This window comes from Mizuhopecten yessoensis, unplaced genomic scaffold (assembly GCF_002113885.1).
Source record: "Mizuhopecten yessoensis strain PY_sf001 unplaced genomic scaffold, ASM211388v2 scaffold8057, whole genome shotgun sequence".
Taxonomy (NCBI): Eukaryota; Metazoa; Mollusca; class Bivalvia; order Pectinida; family Pectinidae; genus Mizuhopecten; species Mizuhopecten yessoensis.
The window spans coordinates 35,045-52,596 of record NW_018407357.1 but is presented as its reverse complement, the minus strand read 5'-3'; the positions used below and the strand labels follow the sequence as shown (position 1 = coordinate 52,596).

General features: G+C 35.4%; 1 protein-coding gene across 3 annotated transcripts in view; it reads right to left on the bottom strand.

The window, feature by feature from the left end:
• Window positions 1–822: 822 nt before the first annotated feature.
• Window positions 823–17,552, bottom strand: part of LOC110454771 (copine-3-like) — a 39,657-nt gene continuing 22,927 nt past the window's right edge. Inside the window, exons 8-18 of one of the 3 annotated variants that reach the window (XM_021504465.1) lie at window positions 15,173–15,193; window positions 9,944–10,009; window positions 9,129–9,218; window positions 8,736–8,814; window positions 7,794–7,850; window positions 6,704–6,877; window positions 6,017–6,169; window positions 4,249–4,359; window positions 3,661–3,786; window positions 3,081–3,282; window positions 826–1,872 (exon numbers count right to left, since the gene is read on the bottom strand). In XM_021504465.1, coding sequence (XP_021360140.1) covers window positions 1,802–1,872; window positions 3,081–3,282; window positions 3,661–3,786; window positions 4,249–4,359; window positions 6,017–6,169; window positions 6,704–6,877; window positions 7,794–7,850; window positions 8,736–8,814; window positions 9,129–9,218; window positions 9,944–10,009; window positions 15,173–15,193 — 1,150 coding nt within the window. In that variant the 3' untranslated portion in view covers window positions 826–1,801. Of the gene's footprint in view, window positions 1,873–3,080; window positions 3,283–3,660; window positions 3,787–4,248; window positions 4,360–6,016; window positions 6,170–6,703; window positions 6,878–7,793; window positions 7,851–8,735; window positions 8,815–9,128; window positions 9,219–9,943; window positions 10,010–15,172; window positions 15,194–17,552 lie in introns of all 3 variants that reach the window. The other 2 variants (XM_021504464.1, XM_021504466.1) reach the window with 2 other exon arrangements.

Genomic DNA, 17,552 nt, shown 5'->3' with positions numbered 1-17,552 from the left:
AATACAAAGACGGCAATACGAGCGGCGTGCGGTTCTTAAGCTGTGCAGGCACTCACAAACGTATGAACTAATTCAGTGATTCAGTAAACACATTTGCCTTCGTGGTGACCTTGCTTGTGATTAAGCATTTACTCCTGATAGAGCTTTAACTAAGTTATAAAGCGTCCGTGAAAGAGCCATAACCTCATGATAAACTCTTAGATTTGTGATAGAGCCCTATATTCGTGATAAAATCTTAAATTAGTGATTACGCCTTAACTTCGTGATAAAGCCTCATCTTCGTGATCATGCCTAAGATTTATGACAGAGACTTAGTTTTATGATAGATCGTTAACTTCGTGAGTTAGGCATAATTTTGTGTAAGCGTTTACAATGGTACAGAGTACAATCTAGATCGACTTTGTTTCAAGTGTATCTAGCTTCACGCTTATTTAGGAGTCTTTGATAATCATCTCGCTCTTTTCTGGCTCTTAGGTATTCGTCATCTGTGTGTGAACTACAACTGTATAACTACAGTAAATAGTATCGAAATGAAATTGATGTATAAATACCGGCATTATAAGGTGTAGTATTAACAAGATTTATTTGGTGTTGTATTAACAAGACTTATTTCGCAAATAAGTTATACTTAAGCGTAGTATCTTTCTCGGGTTATTGCGACATTGTATATACATGGTATGGTATAAAAAGGTTTTTGTACATTTCGGAACACTTTCGGCAACGATTTCCATTCTACCACCTATGAGTCAGAAAGGACGAAATGACAAAATGTTGTAGCAATAATGTTTACTTTACTTGGCTTTCTGCATCAATTTAATAAATATATAGATATACGTGCTTACCTATTCCGTATGTGTAATGCTTATGTGTTTTGGGGTATAAATAAACATGCATGCAATGATTATTTATCTGATATTCTTATTCATTAACAATAACAGAAGTAAACTCTTCCCACAAAATACCAATACATTTTAATAGAAAAAAGATATTAATACAATACAATATTTTTCATAAAACTCTGAAACTGAAGATTTAGCTCCACCTATAAGTTCGGCACAGGTTCGATCCAAGTGCGTTTGTTTATCGCGGAATATTTCTGCGCGAAAAGCGAAAGCAGACTTTAGAAACAAGCAGGTATTGATAGTCAATGTATATTCCTTATGTACATAATTATTTAAATTTCCACATTGCATTAACCCGTGAATGTTACGTTTTGGTCCAGGGATAAGTAGTAATATATCGCAAACTTGACACGAACGGCTCCCTTTGATATATCATTGTAGATGATTTATTTGCACACAGCTTGTCATAGAAAATATTGATAATCCTAAAGTAAATACAATTCAATTTTAGGATTGGAGATCAAAACCCATGACTGTCCGATGAAAGTGGACTACACGAAATAACAAATGATACATATAACCATAATTACTGGCGGGGGTAATATATCCACCCAACAGCAGCATATACTACCCACGTATGGCTCTGAAAATGATCTTAATTACACATATCTTTCACACTAAATTTCATCAATCAGACGAACAGTCGATAGCGTTATGTTGTGGTTCTGAGTAGATTGATAATACGCACACTGAATTTATTGCATCTACTAATATGTTCAATGCAGTATACGGAATTCAGAGTTGTTTTATGTTCTGACGAGGAGTTAAAGTAAAATCCAATCACGCCTTTGGTATAGAAATGCTGATGACCTTGTAATTGACAATGCTTGTATTGTCCTTTCTTAAATCGTACTTCCCAGGTTAAGTGTTGAGTTAAACATACTTTGTAGCTCTGAGGATTAATGAGAAGTGTGAGTCCTTCCGGTTTTGCTGACGTCAATGCTGGCCCCACATGTTGGACACATAGGCTCTACAAGGGAAACAAGGTCAACATGTAGCACTGAAATAATAGGTGTCACGTAACGATAGATAGTTTCTCACTCCTTACGATCCGTTTAATGTTACATTAATCACACTTGATCAAAATGTTAGCCATGGTAAATGATTTCCAAACTCGATTTATAAAACAGTTCATAACGTCATGATAGCTAAACATTTAAGTTCAATACGTACATTTACGAAAGAGCTCTTAAAATATAAGCAAGTTGCTTCAGCGATAGATTCGATGTCAGAAACTAGACTTTCAATGGCAAAATTGTCATCATAATAAACGTCAATATAGCAGATGTTTCACTAGTGATTTACTTTAGTGAATAAACGCCAGACTCGTGTTTACGCTAATTTGGTAATGTCTCACTCGTGTATTTATTAAGTGTACATGTATGAACGCCTTATTCGTATATTTCTTTAGTGTATGGACGCCTTACTCGTGTATTTCTTTAGTGTATGAACGCCTTACTCATGTATTAATTAAGTGTATGGACGTTTTAATCGTGTATTTTTTTTAGTGTATGGACATGTTACTCGTGGATTTATTTAGTGTATGGACGTCTTACTCGTGTATGTATTTAGTGTATGGACGCCTTACTCGTGTATTTATTTAGTGTATGAACGCATTAGTCATGTATTAATTAAATGTATGGACGTCTTACTCGTGTATTTCTTTAGTGTATGGACATCTTACTCGTGTACTTACCAAGTGTATGGACGCCTTCTTCCTGTAATTCTTTAGTGTATGGACGCCTTTCTCGTTTATTTATTTAGTGTATGGACGTCTTACTCGTGTATTACGTTAGTTTATTGACGCCTTACTGGCGCTTTACGCTAGTTTATTTTCACTTTACTCGTGCATTTATTTAGTTTATTAGCGTCTTACTCATGTCTTTACTGGTGTCTTTTCATTAAATAACGAAGCCTTACAGGTGTTTCAGTTTCGCTATTTGGGTAATGGGGTGTTCCCTATGGTTTATACGCACCTTACGGTGTCTTACTATAGTTTATAAATATCTTGCTGTTTTTCTACATTTATTAATGAACAACCTACCTGTTAGTTTTTGAGCTAAAGTTTGTGGGCGCGTACTGATGTTTGAATTATTGTTTCTGAACGCCTTACATGTTTTGAACCTTTGTTTATGAACAACTTTATTGTGTTTGAGCTTTTGTTTACGAATGTCTTACTCGTATCTTTGACCGTCATAATGCTGATCCTGGATTTTGATCTCGTGAGATTGTCCCGTCCCTCCACGTGAGGAGTGGCTAAAATTGCCTCCCATGGAACCGAGTTCAGTTGGTCATGACGCCTCAGTCTGGGCTTGTTGGGTTCCACATTCTTATAAAACTGGAGCACATGTTTGGACAGCACCGTCATTACGTCACGTTTCTAGAAAACAAACAATAAGCAGGTGTCAAGGCCGTGTCGTAAAATCACCAGAGTCTGCTTCCACTTATGTCATAATCACGTACACATGTTATTCAACCATCGATGCATATTTATCTTAATAAAACCGATCAAAATACCGGTTGGTTACCTAATATGAATTTGACATTAAATTTTCGTCAATTTACACTTCATGACCCTCGATAAAAACAGGTTTATTAGTATCCTACCTTGACGAGTAATGCAATTGTCTTTTAACCCGAGTATATAGAATATGTCATGATTTCTATTTTTCATTAATAACTAGCCTACTGTGACAGACGACACTGGTACTAGATATAGAATAATGAAATTGTAGTCGACAAACGGAATGACACGTGCCATCATCATGTCTCTTTCCGGTTCTTCAACGTCCTTCCTGTATGGTAGGAAATGTGTGTTCTGCCGCTCAGAAAGCCTGCCTGTCTTTTCGAGTTTGAGAAATCCAGTATTATCACTGAAATGTTCCTGTTAATGGGAAAGTTATATACAACAGTACCCGTAAACCAGTAAACAGGATACAACACTACAGAATAGTGTTAATACACAAGAACAAAATGAACGCACTGTCAATTTGTAACGAAAATTACAACAACAACAACGTTAACAAGTAAAATTGAATCCTACATTTGGTGTTTGGTTGTGTGTTACTATTGATTAGACATAACAAAAAGCTTTACAAACTATTTATTATTTCATCTCTTTTTTATCACTTGATAATACGTTGTATATAGAAACATCTTATACGAAAATACAACCTTTTGTTAGATAAGGTACATGTAGGTATGTCACGAACCTTGTTGTATGTCTTTACAACTACATGTATACAACACTGAGTGAATGGTATGCACTAATTATAACCTTTGTAAAATGTGGACTAGAGAATTGTACCTTAACGTACTACGTGCACTGCTATATCAGACTACTTACCATGAGCGAGAAGTCTGCCGGACCGACCCCAACAAACACCACTGACAACGCTCTGTGACTCTTTTCTATTAGACGCTTCATCACATTGTTCATGTCATTGATGACTCCGTCCTAAAATCAAGGTTTAAAATAAGGATGTTGTTATCTCAATTACAACGTTTTTTGGTCGATATGTTGACACTTTTGGCTTCTACCCAGACGATCGGGGTCATATTATTTAAGTCTTCGTAGAATATTTAAGAAATATAGCGCTTTTCTCTTGACCACATACATTACATGTAAATTACCCAGGTTGAGCAGAAAATGGTCTAGGGTAAATGTTACAGCAAGGGTCTCTGCTGGCACATTGAAAAACAACAAAACAGAATATCAATACTCAAAACACAGGCAGGTTTTAACACATGTTCAGGTAAAGGGGTACAAGCAGATTGCAGGCGATTCAAAATCCTTCCATTGATTGGCGTACCATATTCATTGTACGTATCGTAAAGATTCTTACAATCGTGGCTAGATAATATGATATGACAATAAAACTAACTGTAGAAAGGACAGACATTGAAATGAGGATAACAAAAACATTTATCTATAACGTAAAATAGAATGAATTTGAACAAATAGGGACATAATCGGAACTCAAAGTAAATACAGAAAGGCCGGAACTACAAGGACCACAAGCAAAGGGAAGGACAAGAACTGAAGTTACAATGAATAAAAAAAAAAGACAGGACTGATTGCATAACAAACAAAAAGGCGAAGTGACACCAAACAAAATGAATCGAAGAGATACCATAAAAAACACGAACAGAGAAGGCAACAAACTAAATACCGAGATAACACCAAAACAAGAACAGAGAAGGCAACAAACTAAATACCGAGATAACACCAAAACAAGAACAGAGAAAGCAACAAACTAAATACTGAGATAACACCAAAACAAGGACAGAGAAGGCAACAAGCTAAATAACCGAGAGAACACCAAAACACGAACAGAGAAGGCAACAAGCTAAATAACCAAGAGAACACCAAAACACGAACAGAAAAGGCAACAAGCTAAATAACCGAGAGAACACCAAAACACGAACAGAGAAGGCAACAAGCTAAATAATCGAAATAACACCAAAACACGAACAGAGAAGGCAACAAGCTAAATAACCGAGAAAACACCAAAACACGAACAGAGAAGGCAACAAGCTTAATAACCGAGATATCACCAAAACACGAACAGAGAAGGCAACAAGCTAAATAACCGAGACAACACCAAAACACGAACAGAGAAGGCAACAAGCTAAATAATCGAGATAACACCAAAACACGAACAGAGAAGGCAACAAGCTAAATAACCGAGACAACACCAAAACACGAACAGAGAAGGAAACAAGCTAAATAACCGAGAGAACACCAAAACACGAACAGAGAAGGCAACAAACTAAATACCGAGATAACATCAAAACAAGAGCAAAGACAAGAACCGAGGAGACACCGAACGAAAGGAAGAACAAAAACAGATGTGATACCAAACTGCAGGAACCGAGATGGTACCGAATACTAGGTAACATAATCACCAATGAGACATCAAACAAAACTTAAGACAAACCAACAGAAGAGACCAAACAAATGTAAGGACGCAAACCGAGGAGATACTAACGAAATAGAAGGACAGACACGAGGTGACACCAAACAAAAGGAGAAACAAACTGAAAGTCAGTGACAGCAACCAAAAGGAAATAAACCTGCCTGTTTCCTCCGTTGAAGACACATCAACACTTACCGTTATAACCAGTAGTACGGTATAGACCTGGTGCTCCTTAGACGTGTTCTGACTCTCCTCTAGAGCAACCGCTCTGTCTATGATAGGGGCCAGCATAGTCGGCCCAGAGAACGTCAGAACTGGGAGGATTTCCTTGTACTTTTGGATCACGTCCTGTGCCGTTCACAACAATGCATTAATGAAAATATAGGCACTATAAATATGTTCATGCTTTACATTTTTTTTAACGTACACAAACATGCACAAACATTCATATAGCATATTAAAATTTGTTTGAGCAAAATGCGGAAAGTATTTATTTTTTACAATATTTTCTTTCAATATTTAAACGTAAATTATACCCGAAAAATGTTAAAAGTGTGTTTAGCACTCAATTATCGTGTCCGATTTATGTAATTATATCGATAATAAATGAAGAAAATGTATTTTTTAATGAAGCAATAAATTGCAGGACATACTTTTTCTCCAAACATGCTTTGTCGTTTTTCGCACCAAGTCAATCTTTATACTATTATATAACAATGGTATATTGTGGATAGTGACGGTCTCATTCTTAAGTTAACGTCTATTTGAGGAAAATAAACCCAGTTACCCTACGATGTTGCTTTCTGATGTAGTTATAGCCAACGGATAATGGAAACGTGCATTTTGTTCACAGTGATTTGGTTATGACGTCTTATTTAATACCTCAATGTCTCGCATGTATGGAGCCGTCTTGTCACCAGAGAGCGGGAAACAGTGTGACGGATACTCTTTGTCATTCCATTTGGCGCCAAAGCCGTACAAAGCCAACTTCCTATCGAAATTGAAGTCGGAAATCACCCTACCGATCGTCTCTAGGGTGTGGAGATACGGGTTCGCCTAGGATAAAAGACAGTCATCGCATTACGTAATGTGTAACAACATCAGACGGGTTACTTCATCCAAAAAAGGACTACTCTAACAAGAATGAGATTTCTCTATGATACTTTATATAGAGACGTTTTACTCACAGTGCATATGACCATTTACCTGTAATTTATCAACACCTACATAAACCGTCAGTTTAAACAATATCATATTCCCTTAATCTAATTTGTTAAAAATAGCTACAAGTACTGTGTCAATGCTTGCAACAGACGAAATTCGGGACATGGGTTCTTTTATAAATTGGAAAGGTTATATCCTCTCTAGACCAATACATTGTTCATTTAACAAAATAATCAAACATCCTGACACACTTAAACAAAATAACCAAACATCCTGACACACTTACACAAAATAATATAATATGAAAAGCGTCTTCATGCACTACTTGTCCTTCAATAATCTAAGTAAGCTTTTACAGATTAAAAGAAAAACGAATTGTAAATAAAGTCACGTCAATTATTTTTCATCTGATCATAATCGAATACAACGAATAGACATAGTGTCCTAAAGACTTGCTATTATGATACAGTAATGGCGTGATTATGGACATGAAAAATTGCTATGACAGCAGTAAACTTATTTTTTTTTAAACAAGTCAATTTACAATATAATGACAATTATTCTTCATTCCCAAAAAAGCATTTGGTGTGCCACAACAAATTAACAGAATGAAAAGTAAAACATTTATCAATTAATTACAAACCATATTACTGTCTGAATAAAGTGTCTCGACTGTCGTGGCCATGTTAACAGCATCCTAATTTACAATCAAAATGATGTCAGTGGACATTGTGGCAATGATAGATTGGTTATTTGTGCTGTAATCATACATAGACGAAGCCAATAAAATACCGATTGAGAATCTTACGTCCAGATCCCGGATGTTATGGAGAGAGTGGATATCGTTAAGACTTCCATTAGAGGCCTGCAAAATAGGAAAACAAACTCGTTCAGATCCGACTTCACCATTTTCATCTAAATAGGAAATTACAACAATTATGCTAGTCTCAACAAGTGCATGAGGCGGAGCAGTTATCGGATAAATTAGTCTAATTTCGTTAGTTAGAACAGGAAACTGTTTCTACATGATGGACTTGTCCCGCCTGAGGCTATGTACTGCCAATGTTACATGGTGATCAGATTTGGTCTCTAATTAAATGTTGGTCACGACAGAGCTCATCGCTACAGCTAGATCCAACGTGACGGCACACATCATTCGGTCATTGCTATTTAATACTAAAATAGGAGATTGTTTTCAAAATTTCAAATGACACTTTTGAACGAATATTTGCAAGACCATCGATATGCACGCTACTTATAGAAACTAATAAGATTCACTGTGTAAATAAGAGAGATGTTTGATTAAACTTACTTACAAGATTTCCATTGACATTTTAGCTGGTCGGCTGAGTTCGTTTGAGTGTCTAAATTTTTTGTTATATTTTAGTTTCACGAGATGCATTCTACATAGATGTATTAACTTTTTTCAGCTGAAGTTTTAAATAAGGTTGCTGATGGACAGTTAAGCAAATCAGGACATTCGAAATATAGCAGTCCTATATAATATAACATTAACTTCAACGACAGTAATCACAATGTAATTTACCAATAAACCAGAAATCGATAAGAGCTTCGAAGTGAAAGAAATAATAAAGCTACCATATAGATTTTGAAATAAGGTTATAATATTACTTACTATGAGCACAATTGTTACGAACATGTACTTGAAAGAAGATATATATTATATAGTTTTGATTGGGCATAGCATGTATGACACTTATTTCACAGTGATATAACGAATTAAGCTGACCGTGAAGTCTATGGCGATCATAAGGTTCAGGTGTAGTCCCCCACGGAGGTAGTCGATCAGGGAGTGCTGTCTGTCAACCCTACAACAAAAGTGAAACAATCTATGAGAATGTTTGTTAACTTTACAATAAAAGTAACAAGTAGACCAGGATGTGTTACCTTTTAACTCTACAATAAATTTAATACAATAAAAGTAACAAATGAAGGATAAACACAAACCAAATAACAGTGCCCTGCGGCTCAGTTTCGGTTTGAAAGCAACGAAACATTGTATTTGTATAATTTATGCTTGATATGTTAACTTCTCTAATAAATGGCTGACACGTTTGATAAATGTATAAAGTTAATTATACATTATACATTGATAAGGATCTATGTATCAATCATACAGTACCTGAACTTTATGATGCGGAGGTCCCACTTGTGTTTGCTCTGGTCTTTGGGATTCTTTAGTGGGAGGTTAATGAAGCTGTCCGTCTTCGCTCTTTGTCGACATGATAACAATACAAGGTCGAGATGACAGAGAAAAAGGACAGTGTGATCAATTAATTGAATGATCATTCAAGAATAGTAACAAGAGTGTTTTTCTTCAAACAAGTCTCCAAAATAGGAATAAATTAGCAAAGGGCTACGCCTTTCAATAAAATTGTTTTTTCACACCTGTTTCGGCCTGTTAATGACCATTGTAAGGATAAACTTACGACACACACCTGTTTGGGCCTGTAAATGACCATTGTAAGGATGAACTTACGACACACATGTGTGATGGCACTATACAATTTGGTGATACATGCATTCCGTAAAATACCACTCGGAATTAAACATTATGTATTAACGCATCAACCCCTACAGTAGGCAAGAAAGCAGTGTGGGCACCACAACTATCAAATTACATTTTGTATCTAAATCTGATTATGAAAGTTTAGGAATGCTGCATGTTTGAAAGAAGAAATAAGTTTATTGTATCTATCCAGTTGGATGATTGTACGAGGCGACCAATGTGGGATCCAGCAGACTCGGGCGATCTGATGAAGGGACATTGAATATAACAAAATTTGTTCCACAATAACAACACTTGAGGTATTATTGTGTTCGATTATATACAGATCTCCTATAAATGGTGTCTATTTTGACCCCAATCAGCATAACATTGTACATTTGGGAGACGACAGTAAACCCAGAATCAGACAAAGTCTACAATAAACTTACGTATCCTTGTTATGAAGCTCCGCCAACGTAGTAGGTACTTGGCCGATCAGCTCAAACTTCTGTGAGCTGTAAGGGAAAGCAGTTCTAAACATTTCACCGACATTACTGTCCATTGCACCAACTGCTAAGCTATATTTAAATTGTTTTGTGGTTAAAATAAAATTCCCGGATTGCTTTAAATTGTTTTAAAATACTCTCAGTCGCTTGTAAGACATATTATGGTACATACAGATTTATCACAAAACAAGAGGCCCAATGGGCCCAACTTGTAATCTTAAAAGTGGACTAAAATACAGCTACAGGCAGAATATAAGTGTTTGATTCATAAGAACCTATTAAAATATTTAAACATATGACGCCTGTGACCTTTAATGTCGAACAAGGACATTAGGTTGAACAGAGTTATAGTCTTCCAACAAAGCATGTTTTTGACAAAATATTTTAAAGTCATTTAAAGATTTAAACATATAATGACCAATGTGACCTTGAATATGGGCGAAGGTCATTCATTTTAACAAACTTGGTAGCCCTTCGTCCCAGCATGCTACTTGCCAAATATCATTACCCTAGGCCTTTTGGTTATTCAGAAGAAGTTGTTTAAATGTTTTAAACATATTTTACCCCTGTGACCTTGAATATAGGTCAAGGTCATTCAATTGAGCAAACTTGGTAGCCCTTGATTCCAGCATGCTACTGGCCAAATATCATCACCCTAAGCCTTTTGATTACTGAAAAGAAGTTGTTTAAAGTAAAAGGTTGACGCCGGACAGACGGATGACGGACGGACGGACGGACGACGGACGCTGTACCATGGCAGATGCTCACTTGCTCTTTGGGCAGATGAGCTTAAATTCACCGATCGAACGTGATCATTTCTATCTATCACAGATACTTTAAATTTTACTGAGGCACCACTCTGAGACAGACGTCAATACACGGGCCAATAGGGGTATATACTCAATGGGTGAGACACATGGCACACGTCTAGCACTTGGTGAAGCTGAAACAAACTTTCATTAATTAAAATTTTCTACATTACATTTCGTATATCTTGTATGTAGGCTTCAAATGTATATGAGTTTTTTTTATAAGGGGCATATTATATTGAACGAATACATAATGATCATGTCTTAAATAAGACTACCATTAAACAATGGAACGCGTGCATGCTATCTATATGTAACATTAGCCTATGGATCTCTTAGCTATAACAGAGATGCCCGTCGCATGCCAATGAACAGAGTAAAAAGCATCTGCATACTATAACTCACCAACAGTATATTAATACAATATCACCTTGCATGGAGCACAATATATCCTGCCTAAATAATAATGTATTACATGTACTTCTAACTGACTAAAAATGTATTTCTTGTCTGTATATGACTAAATTTAATCAAATATCGCGTAGCAGAGATATTGTTTACTTGTATACAACAAAAATGTACAACATCACTAAAAAGCCGGATTATAACGATACACTTGCCTGTCTAGTTCCTCATTTCATGAAATCCACTTTCAGGGGTATCATTACCACATTACATATAATAGCCGTTCGACATAGTAGTTAATTGCCCACATATATGCATTACCACACTATGAAAAAGCTTGATTATATTGGTATTAAATACAGTTTACGCCTATAAATTACCACATTACATAAACAGGATTACACAGATATTGCTTACTTTCAAATTTACTTGAATCATGTTTTACCAGAAGTCGGACTATAGGCCTATATCTTGCCTTAATATTACAACAGTTTAAGTCAAATAACGAAGATATCAATTTTCGCTTTCACCCCCGCTTATTTTTAGTATTTTAAGCATTGTTATCATGCTCTTTTTGTTGATCAAAAATGACTACATTACATACACACAGACATAAGATATAATAGATATAATATGTATATGATATAATATATATATTATATTTGTATTTGTTATATACAAATAATATCCTAGTGTGTTCCTCTAAGACAAACAACACCATGCGGGTTTTTTTGTGTGGTAAAGGACAGATTTACTTATAAATGAAAGGGTATTATAACGTATCCTGGCTCGACCTGCCAGCACACTTTATTACAAACATATACTCGACTGAATCGTGTAAACAGTGTTAGCTATATGATAACGATATAATCAGAAAATGAAAGATCGGCAATTTTTAATGCTTATGCTTGTTAGGGCATCATGGTAAGTATGTATGCACAGCGGGTTTTATGACAGATATATATGTACCCGATTTGCGTTCATAGCGGCATGAACATTGAATTTTATCTTATATTTGAATGCCCACTCTATAACAACATTAGAATGCAATTAGTAATACAAATTTCTCAATTTGGTATAACTGATAATCATGATAATTTTAATCTACAAACTCTATTAAATGACTGCTTAATATGCAGCACTGATATCAACATATCCATTTTACAAAGTATATCTGACTATATTTGTCAAACTAATAGACTTGATATTAAATCTCACTCACAGCTAAACTCTACATTGAAAGTGATGCTATTATTTATAGTGTCATGATCACTCTGCTTATAAGTATTGATACTGGAGTATGTCTATCTTCACAACATCTCTGGTATTCGGCTGGACTGGATGGAATTTATGAGTGTACTATTTTATTACTTGTTCTATCTATTTCATAGTTACATGAATATTCTATAGTGCTTTGTTAAATAAATTTTAAGAGAATCAACTCCAATAATAGATAATAATAACTGCATTTTCCTATATGAATCCATATCATATTCTGAAATTTTACAAAATGTTTATTTCTTGGTAACTTATCCTATATATCCAGTGGGTGGATGGCCAATGTATTTATACACAGGGACTTTTGAGCCTGTATCCCTTGGATTTTATGTAGGATGGGTTGTAAACAAAAATACATGATTTATTTAATTGTTAATATCCAAAACATAAACAGAAAATAATTGAATAAAAGTTGAAAAAAAATCATTTCACAAGCTAAATTGGAGTTATTTCCCCTGCACTGTTCAATTGGATTGTTATGACAGAATATATATGTAATGTTTGTAAATTGAAATTAAACATTGAAAAATGCCGCTAAGGCCTTATATATATTTTCTTTTCATAGTTTTTTTATTGATCTTAATATCTCTTTTCTCTTTTCGTCAGTGCAAACGAGATACCTAGTCTCGTTCAACCAGACTCTTGTTGCCTGCGCAAGCTAAGCCGAATCTTGAATTACAAGTGATCAAGCGTCTGGTTGACCGAGACTAATTTTATAACGAGATACCCGGAAAAGCCTAACGTCACCAAAGTGTTCGCTTCTAACAGTTGTTTCATGTTATTCGAGGCGGGAGAAGAAGCTTTAAAATGACGCTGATCAAAATGCAAAATACACTTACTTATGTACTTACATAATATAATACATGCTTACGATTTAAATATTAATACACATCACTTATACATGTGCATATAACTATCTTCAAATTATAAATGTAAACAATATATATTTACGAAGGCAGCACATAATTAACATTCGCAGAATATGAAAAGGCAAAGCCTTAAAAAAGCGTAGCTCTTGTTGATCTCTGATATTTACTGATTCAGAATACAACTTTCCGAATGAGATAAGATACACTTTATTTAAAGTCGGCTAGTCAAGGAGTAACAATAGAACACAAGCTCTAATGAGATTAAGACCGACATAACAATAGGGAGACCGGGGTAAGTTCGGCCTTCTTTTTTAAGTCCGTTCTAGGAAGTATGGCAGCACGTCCGTTTTTGAACATCATTTAACTTTCCCTGTCGGAAGATCGGTTGGCCGGAAGAGCCCCGCCATGGGGTAAGTTCGGACAGGCATTCGGGTAAGTTCGGCCCATTGAAATCAGCTTAATTATGACGTCATAAAGCATGCAACGTCAGATTTTACCGCCAATTTACGACTTTTTATGTGTTAATTACATGGGCCGACCTTGCCACAGTATTATTATCCGAACCTGTCCGGGCCCAAATTGATATTTCAATAAATTCTTATCGTACAGCAAAATGGTAGTGAGTGATTGGCTTGGCTTTTATGTATATCATTTGAAGCTGTCAGTGTGTTACTGTAAAAAAGTAGCAATTCCTTTTCAATGTGCATATTACATATTTGACGATTAGTCTAAGTAAATGTATAGAGATCTTAGCTAAAAAACTAAAGTTAAAAAAAGAAAACATTGTAATACTTTGATGTAACTGAAATTGTCTTTATATCGATATGTAGTCTCAATTACTGTTTCATCCTGCAACACCGGATTGAATTTCAAATTTTGTAACTGTCACCGAGGTTTGACAGGATATGATGCCAAACAAAATTACAGTGTCTGTCTATAGCTAGTTATACATCGGCACGTGTTGTGAAAAAGTGATGCGTTGCTGAAAAAGGGCGTTGCACTTGGGTTGGTTGTCTGGAAAATTATTGCTTATTTCGTCATAAATGCATTTTCAATTGCTTCTTTTATGAGTGGTGATGCATAAATAATGTAAAGACTATATCCAGACTTTCAAAAATGTTAATTATTTGAGTTCATATTCTCAACATATCGAAATCAAAAGTTAATGAAATTTTAAATGATCTCTTTTTGAAGATATCCCCGGGTAGAAATGACAAAAAAGATCTTCAAAAAATATCCGCATTTTTACGTTTTGTGCCTATAGAAAAAAAAGTCTTGAAGCACATCAGTTCCAGAATTTTCCGTTTATTTTTCATCCTTCAGGATATAACCGATGAAGGCCGATGGATTTTGACGTGCTTGTGACGTCATACATGGTATGATAAATCTCTGAACGAAGTTTCATGCCTGTTAGTATCACATTTTATGTGGAAGACTTTTTTCACTCAGAATGTGTATTAGTTTTTATCTAAATAAACAAGTAATAAAACATAGGTATTGTTTTCACTATATGAAGATATTCATGTATGGGTTGATATACTTCATGTTTCCCCATTGGACGTCTACTTCCGGACGATTTTTTTAAAATGCAACGGGTAGAGAGGGGAAGCAACTCTGTTTACGCACGAATGTGTTACCATTAAAGAGCTTCGCTCCGGCGCCTTTGGCGCCCGAGAGCTACGCTCTTATAAATACATCTCCTTTGATCAAAACGATGGGTTATGAAGTGTATACTGCTGTAGTTATGGTAGCCGGCAAGCACGCAGGACTAGCTATGAGATATAGCAGTAATATAGCTGAGTACGACTTACGCTCCTTCCTGATAAACTACTCTGTATCAATAAAAACCGATAAACTAATTATAACATGAATCAAATAAGCATATACCAAGAAATATAATCAAATTAGGACATAAATATAGCATCAGCTGGCACTCCTGAAATAAATCGTTCTTTGTATTAAGAAGCGAATCTCAATGGAAAAATAAACATAACTTTTAGAGAACATTCCTTCCTTTTTTTTGCACATTTAACACAAGCAAACGATAGATGAGATATAGCATGTTTACTATACACGTTTCTATGAGTATCAATGACGTTCCTAACTTGTAAAGTTTCTCATATTTTCTAACTTGTAACTTTGTTTTTCAAGTTTTGATATACAGTAATAATTCTTGGCATTTTCTGTCACAATTTCACTTTCATAATCTACTTCATTCATGAAAATATCTAGTCATTTGGAACTCATATATCGAGTTAAAAAACCGATTTATACCTCTGACTTTGGTACACTACCATTATCACTACAGACGTGGTGTGGGTGACGATCTACCCTTCAGTTTTCATCAAGATATTAGTTATTATTCTGGTAGGACTTTGTTGGAATTACATCGAGAGCTACCATGCACATCTAAAACAATAGGGTTCCCCTTCAATAGAAAGGATAACACTAACAAAGGTGTCGTAGGGTTGTACGATGTCCGATATGGCCCGTCAGAAATGTATCATGACCTTATGTAAATCTGCTCGGCAGTTTTCTCAGAGAACAGTATGTCCGGCAGAAATGTATCATGGCTTTATATAAATCTGCTCGGCAGTTTTCTCAGAGAAAAATATGTCTGGCAGAAATGTATTTTGACTTGATATAAATCTGCCCGGCAGTTTTCTCAGAGAAAAATATGTCCGGCAGAAACGTAACATGACTTGATATAATTCTGTCCGGCAGTTTTCTCAGAGAAAAATATGTCCGGCAGAAACGTATCATGACTTGATATAAATCTGTCCGGCAGTTTTCTCAGGGAAAAATATGTCCGGCTGAAACGTATCTTGACTTGACATAAATCTGATACGTTTCTGCCGGACATATTTTTCTCTGAGAAAATTGCCGGGCAGATTTATATCAAGTCATGATACGTTTCTGCCGGCCCATATCGGCCATCGTAGGGTTGAGGGGTAGCTGCGTGGTCCGATAACAATAAAAAAAACTTTTTTTTTTAGAAAGATCGGGCCTAGAAGGTACGGTTCCCGCAGTTAGGCTAAGTGGGTGATGGCTTGTTAATTGTGACGTTCTCTCAGTGCGTGTTGATGCCATGCAGTACATAAATAAACCTTTTATGCTTACTGTAATAATCGTTTTTTAACATGCACATCTATGTAAGAACGATTTCAGCAAGAATACCTATATGCAATATGTATCACAGGTGAATTAATGGGGAAATAGGCATCCCAGAGTGTAATGTTATTCTCGTGAAGTTATATCAAAATAATCCCATTCCTGAAACATTATACACAATGCAGTGAAAGAACCAACAGCACGAGATAACTTGGTGAAACCCGGAAAAATACATCAATGTCATACATGTATGTAACAACGTTACGGTGAATCTTAAAGGTGAACTCGTGAAATGTGTGTGCTAGATTTACTTTGTCGGCTTTACTACAGTAACTATATGAATGATGTACATGTAACTGTCTCAAAATTAAATACAAGGGCATATTATTTTCTATCAATTCAAGTTAAACAATATGCCCAAAAGTAGTCTTAACGGTACATCAAGATAATAACGTCAAACAAGGTCACACGGTAATATTTACATTCTGTATGCTTAGACCCATTGACAAAAATTACATTCATAAATGCATAACACAGGTGTTCATAGAATCTCAGCACGTGGGAACTGATAGTAACCTGATCACACTGCGTAATAATACACTACAAAAACAACTCACTCGGAACGACCGACCTAGATGCTTAATTCTTACATCTTAAAATATTATTGAACTGTGCTTTGTGAAATATCCACGTATTCACGTGTCCTGTGCTACAAATAAACATTGAATATGGAACTACATTTTGTTGTGTTATTGTTGTTGACGGTTGCTAAGATCTCTCACGATAGTGTCACATTTCCCCGCGAAAAAACACTGTTCTCGCCACTGCGTTGCACCCGTGTATAAGCAGGAACAAACCCTGTTTATTTGTTTTATTCGTTGTTATATCGATCCACTGAAAGGATTCGTCAATGTAAATATAAGGAATGATATTTATTTTTTCAACATTTATGAGGTCATAACAACAATGGGTTTTTGGACATATTTTACATGAATCGCTAACGCGATTCATTCAATATGTCCATAAACCCATTGTTGTTATGACCTCATAAATGTTGAAAAAATAAAAATCATTCCTTAA